Raw genomic sequence first — 15,639 nt, 5'->3', positions numbered from 1 at the left:
TGAACTCAGTCAGCTTCATCATGGGCACTACCTCCACAACAACCAGGACACCTTCAAGGAGCGATGCCTCAAAAAGGCGGCATCCATCATTAAGGACCCTATCACCCAGGACATGCCCTCTTCTCATTGCTACCATAAGGGAGGAGGTACAGGAGCCTGAAGGAACACACTCAATGATTCAGGAGCAGCTTCTTCCCCTCTGCCATCCGATTTCTGAAAGGACATTGAACCCATTAACACTACCTCATTTTTTTTTTATTTTTATACTTCTTATTTAACTATTTAATATTACTTAACGTAATTCACATTTTTCTTGACTATTACATATTGCATTGTATTGCTGCTACAAAGACAACAAATTTCATGACAAATGCCAGTGATATTACATTGGATTCTGATTCTGACTGTATGGCAACACTTGTGGCTGCCCCAGCACATCCTTAAGTTGCATTGGTTGTTAACACAAACACCACATTTCAAAGATGCAAGATTCAAAGTGCAGATGCAGCATACAACCTTGAGATTCATCCTCCCATAGGCAGCCATGAAACACAAAAAACCATGGAACTTGGCCAAATAAAAACATCAAGCACTCAACTTGCAAAGAACAAATCATGCAAATGGCATTAAAAAAAACAAGCGAAAAACACAAAATATAAAACGTTGAACCACACAAGTTATCGAAACAGTCCAGGAATATTCAGTTCAGTTCAATCCCGTGCCACGCTGCTTAGGGACTGTAGGCTGCGGCGCCAGTCCACCTCGATCAAAACCCCACGAAATAGCAATTTTAAAAAGTAGCAACCAGACAACACACAGAAAATGCTGGAGGAACGCAGCAGGCTAGGCAGCATCTATGGAAAAGAGTACAGCCGGCGTTTCAGGCCGAGACACTTCAGCGGGACTTGACCCGAAACATCGCGGCCCGAAAGGTTGACTGCACTTTTTTCCACAGATGCTGCCTGGCCTGCTGAGTTCCTCCAGCGTTTTGCGTGTGTTGCTTGGATTTCCAGCATCTGCAGAGCGACCAGAAACACATCATAACATGAACCACAGAATCCACAGTCACTGTATGTGTTAGTGAATATGTGATAAATAAATGAATCTGAATCTGAAAAATCTTGCATTACAAAAGCAATAGCCATGAAAAGGCGTTCACAGGGCTGTGTGCTCAGCCTGCTGTTGTTCACTCTGCTGACACACGAGGGCTCTGTTAACCATTTTAACCAAGTCATCAAGTTTATTGATAGCATAACTGTGGTTGGCCTCATCAACAACAGCGACGATGAGACACTACACAGAGGAGGTTGAGCGGCTGGTAGAATGCTGTGAGCGCACTACCTTTAGCCTCAGCATGGACAAGACCAAAGACAGGTTGGGTACTTTCGGAAGGTGTAGGCTGCCTACTCCTCACTGCATGTAAACGGCTCCTCTGTGGGGAGAGTTAGGGAGCACCAAGTTTCTGGGAGTACACATCATGGTTAATCTCACTGGGTCCCTCAGTGCCACCTCTTTGTCAAAGTGCCTCCACTTCCTGAGGAGACTGAGGTGAGTGAGGACTCTCCCTCTCCATTCTAACCAATTTTAACAGGAGCACCACTGAGAGTGTCCTAACCAGCTGCATCACAGGAATTGCAAGGCACCTAACCGCAAGTCCCTACAAAGGATTGCGAGGACTGCTGACAGGGTCATCGGGGTCTCTCTTCCACCCATCAGAGATATTTAACAGGAGCACTATGCACCCAGGGCCCTTAGCATTGTCAATGACACCTGCCATCCATCCAAAAATCTCTTTTTACCCCCTACCATCATTCAGGAGGTACTGTACATTAGGACAAGGACTGTTAGGATTGGAAACTGCTTTTTCTCCCAGGCCATGAGACTACTGAACTCTCTGCCACTACCCAGGTCTCATCATGTATCGTTTTATACTGTTTACTTTTTAACTTGCATCATAAATGCACCTTATTATTTGTTAATTTGTTGTAATATTACTTTATGTACGGTGTGCAAGTTATACAGTTGCAAGAAAATGCTTGTAAACACTTGGCAATTACCTAGCTTTCTGCATAAATTACTCACAGTAATAGACAAACACAATCTGCCTGAACTAATAACACACAAACAGTTGTACTACTTCTCGTCAAGTACTGAGTACACCATTTAAACAATCACAGTCTAAGTTCAAAAAAGTATGTAAACCTCTGGGGTAATGCCTTCCACAAAAGCTATTTGGAGTTGGGTGTTCCAATCAATGAGTTTGGAGATGTGGATTGTGGAGATCCCCTACCCTATAAAAAAGACACACAAAGTCAGGTTACTGACAGAGCCTGGTCTTCTCAAGAAATATGTGTTTGTGTGCACCATGCCTCGATCAAAACAACTTCCACAGGACTTTAGAAGAACTACAGAGATGCATGAAGCTGGAAAAGGCTATAAAAGCATTTTTAAAAACCTGAATGTGAATCAATCCACAGTAAGAGAAATTGTCTACAAATGGAGGAAATTCAGTACTGTTGCTACTCTCCCTCGGAGTGGGTGTCCTGCAAAGATCACACCAAGAGTGCAACGTGCAATGCTGAACGAGGTGAAAAAGACCCCATGGGTAACAGCAAAAGACCTGCAGCGATCTCTACAACTTGCTAAAGTCTCTGTTCATGTGTCCACTGTAAGAAAAACATTAACAAGAATGGTGTTCATGGAAGGACACCATGGAAGAAACCACTTCTCACCAGAAAAATATTCCTGCTCATCTCAAGTTTGCAAAAGACCACCTGGGTGTTCCACAATGCCTCTGGGACAATGTTCTGTGGACAGATGAGACAAAACTTTTGGCAAAAATGCACACCGCTACATTTGGAGGGAAAAGGGCGCTGCACACCAACATCAAAACCTCATCCCAACTGTGAAGCATGGTGGAAAGAGCAGGGCCTGGACAGCTTGCAGTCGTTGAGGAAACAATGAATTCAAAATTGCAACAAGACATTTTCCAGGAGAATGTCAGGGTAGCAGTCAGTTACCTGAAGCTTAATACACGTTGGACAATGCAACAAGACCATGAAACACAAGAGTAAATCAACAACAGAACAGTTTAAAAACAAAAAATTGTGTTTTGGAATGGCCAAGTCAGAGTTCAGACCTTTACCCAATTAATATAGGATGGTAAAAAAGGAAAAAAATACTTCAAAGGTATTAAGAATTGCTCTAGAGCATAAAGGGAGGCAGAAAAATCTTTTTACGTATAAAAGGCTCTTAGGATATGGAATGTTTTACAATACAGGTGTCCCCTGTTTTTCGAATCCGCTTCACGACACCTCGCTGTTATGAAAAAAGGCAGCGCGCACCGAACAGCCAAGCTCCTCCCCCGGAATTGCATTCTAGCTGGCATTGCCTAAACATGTGCCTGTGAGCATCTGTGCTTTATGTCGATTTATTTTGTGCATCCGTTAGCAAGATGAGTTCTAAGGTATCGGAAAAGCCTAAAAGAGCTTGTAAGGGTGTTACACAGCGTAAAACTAGACATAATTAAGCGTTTCGATCATGAGATTTTTGCTGCGATTGACAATGCTGCAATGATTGCAGAAAAGTACGAATTTAATTTTGAAATGGTACATAGGTTTATGGCATATTTGCAGGATGGTTTGAGTGCTTACAAAGAACTGTATGATAGAAAAATGCATGAGGCTAAGCAGTCAAGCATACTGTCGTTTTTCAAGCTTTCCAGATCAGCCACAGCAGACAACAAAACTCGACGTTCAACATCGAGGCAGGCAGACATAGAAGAAGGTGACCTGCCTGCCCTGATGGAAACAGATGACGATGAGACGACACCCCAATGTCCCATCACCCCAACCTCTGACAACTCAGCCTAACACACCATCATCAGTGTCCTCACTGTCTTCCCGATTCCGGTAAGTGAAACTACACTGGACGTACATTATTTCTACTTTATATAGGCTGTGTATTTTTTGTGTTATTTGGTATGATTTGGCAGCTTCATAGCTTAAAGGTTACTGGAGAGTGCTTCTGCCGAGAGTGCTTGCACCGTATTTCTGCCGAGAGTGCTTGCGTGAGATTTTTGCTACAGTGGACAGTGCTGCAATAATTGCAGAAAAGTATTCCTACTTTACATAGGCTGTGTATTTATTAGATCATTCCTGCTTTTACTATATGTTACTGTTATTTTAGGTTTTATGTGTTATTTGGCATGAGTTGATAGGTTATTTTTTGGGTCTGCGAAGGCTCACAAATGCAAATGTTTTTCTTTACTTTTAAAATATTGAGCGTTTGCTAGAGGCAGTGTAGGCTGAGGATTATTTGCTCTCAAATTTGTTAAAAACCAAGCAAAATTTCACAGTGAAGTAAAGTGTAAACTCTACTATCGTTAGAACTGGAGTCACTTATAGCCAAGGCAATGTAAATAAAATTTTTGCCAGAGTTTTTGCAATAAATTTTCAAAGACATCAGCTTTGTATTTTCAAAGTTTTGTTTTCAGCTGAATCTGAACTCTCACAATGCCACTTTAAAAGCTTACTAAAAAGGATCGATAGCAACTCAAAAGATGCCATACGTCAGTGAACAGAAGGTAATATTTGCCTTTTTCAAAGAAAGCTGTATAGAGTGCCTTTGAAGATATAAGGATGTTTCAATGTGCTTTATCACCAATGAATGACTTCTGAATGGTAATCACTGTGATAATGTTGAAATAAAATGTTTAAAAATACTTCTTCATGTCATTTTAACCATCTATTGGATAACATTTGTATTAGTTATTATACTTTTACCTTTTATTCTTACATTTTCTTTGCCTTGTTTGTACAGAAATATCTTATTTCTGAAACATTTTAAAGCAGCAAACATATTTGAAATATGGTTAATTAGTTTAAATGATTTTATAAATGAGTTTACAACTTTTCCTCTAAGAGAACCACAACCTTGCTGTGGTTTGAAGGCTTGCGTGCCTCAATGACCCAGAGGGCTTATTTGGCTGGAGTTAGGGCCTTGTGCTTTGGCTCTTGGTAGGGTCACCCATGCTAAACAGGTCAAAGGGTAGAGGTCAGACTAAAAGTGATCCACCATTTCTCCAGGTTTGGGGGTTTAGCTCAGGGCTAAGAACCCTGATTGGTAAGACAAAATTGTTATGGAAACAGCAAAGAATCCTATATCTGAGTGTGACAGTATCCCTGAGTTTCCACATTGGACTTGCCGTGAGGAAGCTACTGACACGATGAAAGAAGCCCTGATCACCACCAGAGATAGAGGACCTTTATTGCTGCCCTAAATGCCAGTGGTGTAACAGGCAGTAAGTTATAACATCTGTTTGAAATGCATTAAACAGAAATGAGGTTCGATACATTCCTTAGCTCAGCTTTCACTAAGCTCTCCATCGAATTCCATGTCAACAGTCCCTGAGGGTCTCAAAGAATTTTCCAAAACGCTCCTCTTCTGTCCCACACAAATCTTATAACTAAAGCAACTCCCACTCTCTGTGCCTGATAACACACTGAGAAATTTCCTCTGGACCTTCTCAAGAAGCAGGCTCCTCCCTACAATACGACAACCTAAACTTTTATGTTGGTGGGCATACAAGAGGGAACTCAAATGAAAGCAAAAGATTGGAGAAAAACAGAAAGAAAAAGACAAGTTAAAAATCCAATATTCTAATTAATGTCCAGCAAGATTCCCAGTAGACAAAGAGTAGATTCACTGTGACCTGGGTATGTGGTATTGCCAATAAATAAGAGAGCATTCACCTCATATATCCATATTGGATCTCTGTGTATCTAGTCACAAGAGATTGTGCAGATGCTGGAAATCTCGAGCAGCACACACAAAATGCTGGAGAAACTCAACAAGCCAGGCAGCATCTATGGAGGGAAATAAACCGGTGACGTTTTAGGCCGAGACGTGATGAAGGTTCTCGGCTCAGAACGTTGCAGTTTATTCCCCTTCATAGATGTTACTTGACAGGCTGAGTTCCTCCAGCCTTTTGTGTGTCTTGCGCTGTGCATATCCATCCATCTTCAGAAACATGAGCCCTAACGGTCAAAAACTTCACCAACAACCAACGCCTAGGGTCAAAATTGATGCTGGTGAGGGACAGAACTAACAGGAAAACTAACAGGAAAGTACATAAATAATAACATGCTGCAGATTATTAAGGAATTAGTATGTAACTTATTGATGTAATCCCAAACCAAAAATATCTGTTGTAATCATCACAAACAACAGTCATAGAAATGTCCTACTAATTCCAAGTAAAAAGACAGCTCAGTGGAACGGGCTGTTAAACTAAAGTCACTGTTACACACAGGGGATATGTCGAGACATCAGAACCAGGTTTATTATCATTTGCATACGTTGTGAGATTTGTTTGTTTTGCAGCAGCAGGTCAGTGCAAAGGATACAAAATTACTGTTAAGTTACAATAAGATAGTTACCGGGACAAAAAAAAAGAGCAAAATGGCAAGGTAGTGTTCATGGACCATTCAAAAATCTAATGGTGGACAGGAAGTTTTTCCTAAGACTTTATGTGTGAGTGTCAACAGATTGAACTAGATGATTATAATGTGACCACCAGCCGCGGGAGAAACAATGCAATTATAATTGATTGGTATTATTGAGAAACAGAAGCTACTCACCCAGATAATAGAGCCTATCTGAATAAAGCCCCTCTGGGTCATTTTTCTTTACAAAACAGAAGTCATGAGGAGTCTTGGCCATCATGTGCCCATGCATCTTCCTGTCGGTGATCAGCTTGCGTAGGCGGCTCCAGGAGTACCTCTCCACGTAGTACGGCTCAAATGGCTCAGACTCCTCAATTTCCACAGCAGCGGTTTCAAAAACCTCAATGTTTGGTTGCTCGGTTTCCATTGCTGCAGCCATCACCTCCCCTCCTGAAGAGACAAGGACCAAGAAAATGAAAGACCAACCTGCAGCAGTGCAACGAATGAAGTGTGTGCTACCTCAGCAGTGCCTGATGTCCAGCATCCTCTTCACTCCACACACAGCCCGAAGTAAACCGAGCCCAGAAAACACCATCCCACAGGTTCATGACATTAGCCAATCTCATTTTGAGCTTTTGTCTGGATCGGAAATACAGAGGCTGAAGGACGTGTGGAATTAGGAACAGGAAGGCAACTCCAGATGATCCAAGGAGGATTTGTTCCTTTTGATTTTTACTTGCCCTGCGACTAAGAGCTCAACACTTACACCTCATCCGTTCAGGTTAAATTAATAACTTTAGTCTAAATTCAATTCTCATTCAGTGGAACTAGAAAAGCTAGTGCTGTTTTCACTCTGGCAAACCAACCGATCAGAAAAAAATACATTCAAAACCCCATTCGATTTTTTAACCAGATTAATAGATACAGTGTACATTATAGTAGGTACACCTCAAATGCTCATTTGTTCTAAAGCATTCAGTGACATCACAAGGTATAAAAAAAAGTCATAACGTTGCATGTTTTCCTTACCAATTAAAATACAAATTAACAAATGCGCTGAGACAAAAACTGACGCAATGTGCCGTCCAGAAACAGCTCCAGACAAAGCAATCACGGTCCGATTTTGCTGGGCTAAAATAGACAGGTGTAAGGATCAAGTTCTGCGATTCTTTGGTTATTTATTGGGAACAACACAATAACACAAATGCAAAGACAAGGGGAAAAACTGATTTCGAAGTTTTACCGGGAAATTATTAATAACAAGCTAGATAACCATGTTAAAAATGAAGCCTGGACAAAATGTGCCATTTAAAAGCGATTGACATATGATCTACAAAGAACAAGAGAGGCAATTCAATAAAAGACCGAGTTTGAAGAGCTGACTTTGAGGGAAGGCTCAAATTGCGTCAAACAAAAACCTCAGGATTCAGTTCATGAGTTAAATGTCACGATTGGGAGAAAGCAGTGAATTTATTTCGCACTACCAGCATCTGCAGTGTGTGGCCGTGGCACGTTAGCCGGATGTTTCCAAAAAGCCAACCAAAGAGAACATATTGAGACTATCCCTGGGCGGTAGTATTCCGAAATTATTTCCACTGAGGACCGTGCAAAGTGGTAAATATATACGAGCAACGCACACAAAATGCTGGGGGAACTTAGCAGGCCGGGCAGCTTCCATGGAAAAGAGTAGAATCAACGTTTCGGGCCCAACTGTACTCGTTTCCATAGATGCTGCCTGCCTCCAGCATTTTGTATGTGTTGCTTTCGATTTCCAGCATCTGCATTTTCTCTTGTTGGTAAATAAATACAACCCGCTTTAACTTGCAAGGATAGAATGTGGTGCACTCTGAGGACTGCACTGTTTCGTGTCACAAAACACAACGGATCCAACACTTTATTAAGCGTGTTCCAGCCTCTAAATAAACAAAGTAAAAGAACAATTACAAACAACATTTATTCAATCCTCACCCACGCACTGCACCTCTCTCACTCTCTTCCGGGCTCTTTATGCACTTCCGCTCTCAACGCCAACGAGATAAACACAAGAGGGGCCACATTCCTCGTCCATCCTCCCGGGTCGGAGCCGCCTGGTGTCGCAGTGCCGGTGGACCTCCATGCGCAGCGCCGCCACCGGCCAAGCTGCAAATCGCCTCCGCCGCCGCCGGAGTTCGCGGACCAGCGCCACCTAGCGGTAACGCCGCGGTTTCTCTCAGGAACGGCGAACGAACATAAAAAGGTGGTCAATCAGCTTTTGAGCGAGTTAAATCAATGAGGTAATTTTCACACTTTCGGCACTTCTCAAATCAGTCTATTGTCGATGTGATTTTGAGATTTATTTAAAGAGGATAATTCTGGAGTGATCATCAATGATCAATAAGCTCAGTGACATCAGAATGACAAAAAATGCCCAATCTGCTTTTATGAAATACCTTTCAAATCCGCTGCGTGCAATGGGGTCTTTAGCAAGGAAAGTACTTTTCAATAGTGGTCTACTTCAAGAACAGGTACTTCTCTCCAACCAATCCTTCTCGATCCAACCTCAAAATCAGAATCAGGTTATCGTCGCTGGCATTTGTTGTGAAATTTCTTGTTTTGTGGTAGCAGTACAGTACAAATTACTATAACTTGCAATAACAAATAGATTGATTGACAGATAAATAATAAAGAAATATATAAGTAGATAGATAGTAGTAGATAGTAAGTAGATAGATAGACACAGCACTGTGCACAAGTCTTAGGCACATATATATATATATATATATATATATGCACATACCTACATATATATGTGGTAATTTTATGTATTGCACTGTATTGTGGCCACACAAAAAAAACCAAACTTCATGACAGATGTGATGATAAACCTGATTCTGATATGGGCCTCTATTGTGGACTGAGAGTGGGAAAGCGGGCATGGAGAGGGGAATCACAGTTGGGAAAAGGTGATGGGGGAGGCTGGGGAGCGAGAAGCACCAGAGAGGCATTCTGTGACAATCAGTAAACCAATTGTTTGGAATCAAATGACCTTGCCTGCAGGTCAGGCAGCATGTAGAAATGGAAGCAACACACACACACACACACACACCAGTATTAAAGGAAATGAACAACACTTTGGACCGATACCCTTCTTCAGGACCAGGAAGGACAGGGGGAAGATGTCAGAATAAAAAATGTGAGAGCTGGAAAGTGATAGGTGAAGTCATGTGGGCAGGAAAGGATATGTGACTGTGGTAGCGAGTCTGGGTGAGTACGTGGTCGAAGAGATGGAGGGCAGCAGAGATCACAGAGGGGCAGCAGTGAGAGAGGGTGTCTCTGAACTCCCAACAAAGAGATTTAAACTCCTGCAGAGTAGGCATCCCTCGAGGAGACTTCAGAGCGGAGCAGCAGATAGTAAACATGAGGATGCCGGAAATCCAAAGCAACGCACACAAAATGTTCCAGCTTTTGTGTGTGTTGCTTTGAACCATGAAATGTGCATTGTATTTTCAGAAGCCAGTAGAGCTGCTGGTTTTTATAGTATTTTTTGCCTTTATTTGCACAATTATTATCTCATATTTGTCCTGTGCTTCCATGATGGAATAATTATCTATTGCAATACTATCAGCTCGTTTACACAACCTTATTGACATTAGCGTTCTCAATGGAAATGAACAAACATTTCAGTGTCTGAATCATTTCTCAACCCTCACAGAATTTTCCACACAGAAACCAGCCACACACCTCAAACTTCATCCCAAAATAATGTTAATATAACTTTGATGCCTATGGAAACCGCTAAGGCATGTGTGTCAAAAGTTAAAGCTAGGAACATAGTTAGGAATGGGCATATGCAAGTAGATGGAAGGCAAAGAGAACTGCGGACACCGATGTTCCCATTAATCACCGGATTGCTCCAAGCGCCGAGCGACTTGGAGAGGTCGCGGACAGCTTTGGACAGGGCGGCGAGGCCTCGGCCCAGAGTGTATCACTGCGCCAGGGCTCGGGTTCTTAGAGTGAGGCATGATCCGGTATTTGGACAATTTAAATGTCAGGCCAGAGTAATTGGAAAGGCAGAATGTTGGGACTGGAGGTTGGGGGCCGGGGCGATATTGCTCACTATCCCGCCGTGTTCATTCTCCGCGGCGCTGAGGCGGTTTACTGCTCCGGTTGCCGTGCTGCTTGTCTGCGAACTTTGCGACGACTTGCCTCGCTCTATGATGAACTGAGACCAAGGCTTGGGCCTACTCCAGCTGCTCCAGGGAACTGAAACAATTTGGTTCAGAATGATGTTGCCTGCTTCTGTTGTTTGCATGATTTGTATCGTTTCTCCTCTCTTTTTCTGCGCATTGGGTTTTGATCTTTCTTTTAATGGGTTCTTTCGGGTTAATTGCTCTGTGACTGCCTGTAAGGAGGCAAATCTCAAGGTCGTGTAATTCATACATACTTTGATAATAAATGAGCTTTGAAGTTTTAGAACTTCGAAAGATGCCTGCATAGTGTACGATGTATTGGAATATTGGTTTTGATATCGACGTGTGTATCAAGATACAGTGAAAAACTTGTCAGGCATAACGTTCATAAAGATTGGTTCATTGCACAGTTCATTCCACGGTTCATCACACATAGAGCTGGAGCAAGTTTCATATGATATAATATGACCCTGTTCCAAGTTCATTTGACTTTCCAGCTTTTAGCTTATGTATGTTGAGAGGACCGGAGGTGACGACATTGATGATTATGTATTCTTGTGAGATATTATAAACAGCCCTTTTTTTTCTCTTCTAGTTTTTTTTTCTTTCTTTTTTTGTCTCTTCTTCTTTATTAGTTATTAGATTAGTAGGGTAGTTAATTTTGCATTATATATATTTTTTTTCTTTTTTCTTTTTTTTATATAATATATTACAAAATATCTAGACTTACCATGTTCATACATATACTGTATGGTTCATGTTTTGGTAAACTCATTTATACTGTAACCATTGCTTATGTATTTTTTCATCTGTAATGGGAATTTGTATGTTTGTAATTTCTTTATTAATATATCATTTGTATTTTGTTCATATTATTAATAATAATAAAAAGATTGAGAAAGAAAGAGCTGGAGCAAAGCAAAACAATAACAGAATGCAGAATAAAGTGTAACAGAGAATGCCAGGAAGGACGGCGTCTTTGACTGCTTCACTGAGGCAGCAAGAAGTATCGTCAGGGAGGCTGGTTTCTGTGATGGGTCCAAAACTCTGCACTTTCTTATGGTCACAAACAGAGGAGCTGTAGTACCGAGCCTTCATGCATTCAGATAGGATGCTTTCTATGGTGCATCGATAAAAATCAGTAAGGGTCAACAGGCTTATGCCAAATGTCTTTAGCCTCCTAAGGAAGTAGAGGCATTGTGAGCTTTCTCTCGTGCTATTTAATGTGCCCCCAAAAGCAGTCAAGAATAAGTTTCTGTACATGCTGCTGAGAATGGGAGGTACTTGTTTTGCCTCTTAGTTTGTTCTGCCACTCAGTGAGATTACAACTGAATTATTACTTTAGATCAGGGAGCTTCCATCAGAACTGAAGGGAAAAAAAGATAAAAAGATTATTTTAAGCTGTGGAGAAGGTGCGTGAAATGGATAGAATAAAGGTGATGCTCGGGAAGGGAAGAGACCAGGGCAAGTGGATTAATTAACAGTGAGTTCCATCATGGGTACTAGCCTCCCCAGTGTCCAGGATATTTTGAAAGAGCAATGCCTGAAAAAGGTAGCGTCTGTCATTAAGGATCCCCGTCACCCATGCCATACCCTTCTCTCATTGTTACCGCCAGAGAGGAGATACAGAAGCCTGAAGGAATACCTCAGCGATTCAGGAACAGCTTCTTCTCCTCTGCCATCTGATTCCTAAATGGACATTGAACGCATGAACACTAACTCATTACTTTTTTAATTTCTGTTTTTTGCTTGAATTATTGAATTAAACAATTATATACACACACACAGTTCACAGTTCTTTTTCTCTTTTGTCATGTATTGCAATGTACTGCTGCCGCAAAGTTAATGAATTTCACAACATTCACCAGTAATATCACATCTGATTCTGATTACTTAACTCCAGATGCCCAGCATTGCCCTGTTTCCCACTTTCATAAAGCAATGAAACTTTCCAGTCATTGCATTATAAAGTTAAAGTTGCCAAATTATTAAACTGAGACCAGACGAACCCAGAATAAATAAGGCGAGCAAAATGTATTGACAACTTTGATTTATTTTGTGTTATCTTTTTAATCCTTCCCTAGGTTGCCTTATCTGATTATGGCAGTCAACATAATCTGGCTATCAGATGTTTTAGATCCTTAATATGGGGCTGCTTATTTACATACTGCCTTATAACTTTCAAAGTTCAGTTAAAAAAAATCCCTTACAGAACAGTTCACCAACTCTTGAATTTATGACACGGTGTAAGATGTACAATTAAATTATGTCAATATGACTGAGAGTATAACTTCTGAAACCTTCCTTGGCACGGATCCAGAAGGGATTATGTACATGGGCGGGAGCAATCACTTGGATGTAGATGTGAAACACTCTGGTTTCCTTGGCTGGGAAGGCAATCTCCGGCCCGCCGAGCGTGTGAGATTGAGGCACGAGCCCCCCACCCCAAAACCCCCTGTTTGTGTGGATGCTGAGTAATGCTTTTACCGTTACAAACGAGTGCCACGGAATAACAGACTGTACACTGCATACAATTAAAGGATTTAGCTTTATAATTCTTAATTTGACTGAAGGATTAGTGAAGAAAGAACAAAAGAAAAGGGTCCATTTTCATGAGGCAGCCTGATGTGCACAAATTGGAGCTCACAGTTTCCCCGTCACCAATCCTCCATCGATCTCACCCCAGGCTTCGTTGAATCACAGCCCTGCTCAGTGTCGAATCCTACGGCCTCTTCTCTCTGGCATCTTTTCCCCTCATATTCTCTCTCTCTCTCTAACAAGAGCCCCAGGCCCAGCCTTAGTGCCCCTCACCAAATAAACCTCCTGTTAATCTGACCATCCTAATCGGAAGGCACACGATCCTCCTATCTCGGATCTTCAACAGTAACCCAAAACACAAGCAGAGAAACAAGCAACTTGCACAGAAGAGCACAAAATGAAGTACAGAACAGCATAACAGTAAAAAATACAAACCAGGGTATTACACATGCTTAGGTACTGTAATGAGTAGATAACCCCCAGCACCGGCAGTCAAGATAGAAATAGTTATTCCCACCCACTGCCCCCAAGGAGGTTGTATGTTCTCCATGTGGCCAAGTGGGTTTCCTCTAGGTGCTCCGGTTTCCTCCCACAGTCCAAAGGTGTACTGGTTGCTAAGTTAACTGGTCAATGTAAATTGTCCCATGGTGAGGCTAGGGTTAAATCGGGGGATTGCTTGCTGGGCAGCACAGCTCAAAGGGTGGAAGGTGTGGTATCTCAGTGAATAAATAAATCAGTCGATCTCAGTGTCCCGATTTTCATTCAGTGCTCACAGAGCTTGCACAACCAAGGCTCACCACTCAGACAAGCAAGGGGAGGCACAAGAGACATCAGATGCAGCAATCTGTAGCAATGTGAAACCAACTGCTAGAGGAAGCTGTTTGTTTTCTACTGTTCCAAGTAATTGCAAAAAGCGATTGCTTTTCTTTAAGTTCAACATCCAAGACCCAAATGTTAGATTTCAAATAGAAGTAACTTGCTTAGTTTTATAGATTCAGTAGAGCGATAGGAATCAATTTCACCAACACGAGAAAGTCTGCAGATGCTGTAAATTCAAAGCAACACACACAAAATGCTGGAGTTACTCGGCAGGTCAGGCGGCATCTATGGAAAAGAGTAAACAGTCGGCGTTTTGGGCCGAGACACTTCGCCAGGATGGAAATGAAGAGAAGTCAGAGTTCGAAGGTGGGAGAGGTGAAGAAGTAGTACAATGTAGTAGGTGATAGGTGAAACCGGGGGACTGGGAGGGGGTGAAGTAAAGAGCTGGGAAGATGGTTGGTGAAAGAGGTAAAGTGGGGATCTGATAGACGAGGGTAATACCATGGAGGAAAGAGAAGGGGGAGGAGCACCAGAGGGAGGTGATGGGCAGGTAAGGAGATAAGGGGAGAGATGGAAACAGGATTGGGGAGTGGTGAAGGAGATCAGGAGATGAGAAATTAATTTATTGTGGTGAAGGGACAATACTAGAAATAGCTCTTGGCTGTGTGGAGGAACAGAGGGATCCTGGGATCCATGTCCATAGATCCCTCAAAGCTGCCATGCAAATTGATAGGATGGTTAAGAAGGTGTACGGTGTCTTTGCCTTCATTAGTTGGGGATTGAGGACAGGAGCTGTGAGGTAACGTTGCAGCTCTATAAAACCCTGGCTAGACCATACCTGGAGTATTGTGTTCAGTTCTGGTCATCTCGTGATCGGAAGGATTTGGAAGCTTCAGAGAGGGCGCAGAGGAGGGGTACTAGATTGCCTGGATTAGAGAGCATGACTGAAGAGGAAAGGTTGAGCTTGCTAGGACTGTTCTCTTTGGAGTACAGGCAGAGGAGAGCTGACTTGGTTGATGATAAGAGACATAGATCGAGTGAACAGCAAACACTTTTTTCCCCAGAGAAGCTCATACGAGGAGGCATCGTTTTAAGGTGATTTGAGAAAAGCTTAGGGGAGATGTCAGAGGTAGTTTCTTTTCACACAGAGAGTGGGGTGTGACTGTCACGCGCTGCCTGGGCTGCTGGTTGAGGCAGGTAAATTAGAGATATTTGAGATACTCATAGATAGGCCACAAAGAACATAGAGCAGTACAGGCCCCTCGTGCCACAACATTGTACTGACCATTTAATCTAACACTTTGCTCCCACTTAGCCTTCCATTTTACTTTTATCCACTTGCCTATCTAAGATGGCCTTGTGCCACATGGATGAAAGAAAAATGGAGGGCCATGTGAGAGGGAATAGAATAGAATTGAATAGAACTTTATTGTCATTGTTGAGATTCCAGTGCTATCCCAGTCCGTGGCAAATCAGATACTTACAATGCATTCAGGATGGCATAATTTTAAAAATTCCCATCTTTACATGCAACAAGTGACTTTGACAGTTGATAACACTCAAAGGCCATTGGCAAGCTGGGGTGTGGCATAATTCAGCTGCACAACAGTCCTCAGCAATAAGCTGCTTTTCAGTCTTCCTATCTTGGCTAAGATGTTTCTGAATCT

At 42.1% G+C, this 15,639-nt stretch overlaps 1 protein-coding gene across 4 annotated transcripts in view; it reads right to left on the bottom strand.

Annotated features, from left to right (window-relative positions):
- The window catches only part of LOC132382527 (dipeptidyl peptidase 8-like), a 68,131-nt gene that overhangs the window by 43,277 nt on the left and 9,215 nt on the right, over positions 1 to 15,639 (bottom strand). For 3 of the 4 annotated variants that reach the window (XR_009508373.1, XM_059952818.1, XM_059952815.1), the window contains exon 2: positions 6,642 to 6,896. Coding sequence is in view for 3 of the 4 variants with exons in the window: in XM_059952818.1 (XP_059808801.1) it covers positions 6,642 to 6,885 (244 nt within the window). In the remaining variant the exon portion in view is untranslated. Of the gene's footprint in view, positions 1 to 6,641; positions 6,897 to 8,414; positions 8,473 to 15,639 lie in introns of those variants that run through there. The other variant, XM_059952817.1, reaches the window with a different exon arrangement.

This window comes from Hypanus sabinus, chromosome 28 (assembly GCF_030144855.1).
Source record: "Hypanus sabinus isolate sHypSab1 chromosome 28, sHypSab1.hap1, whole genome shotgun sequence".
Taxonomy (NCBI): domain Eukaryota; kingdom Metazoa; phylum Chordata; class Chondrichthyes; order Myliobatiformes; family Dasyatidae; genus Hypanus; species Hypanus sabinus.
Note: the sequence above shows the minus strand (reverse complement) of the source record. Positions and strands in the feature narration are given on the sequence as shown.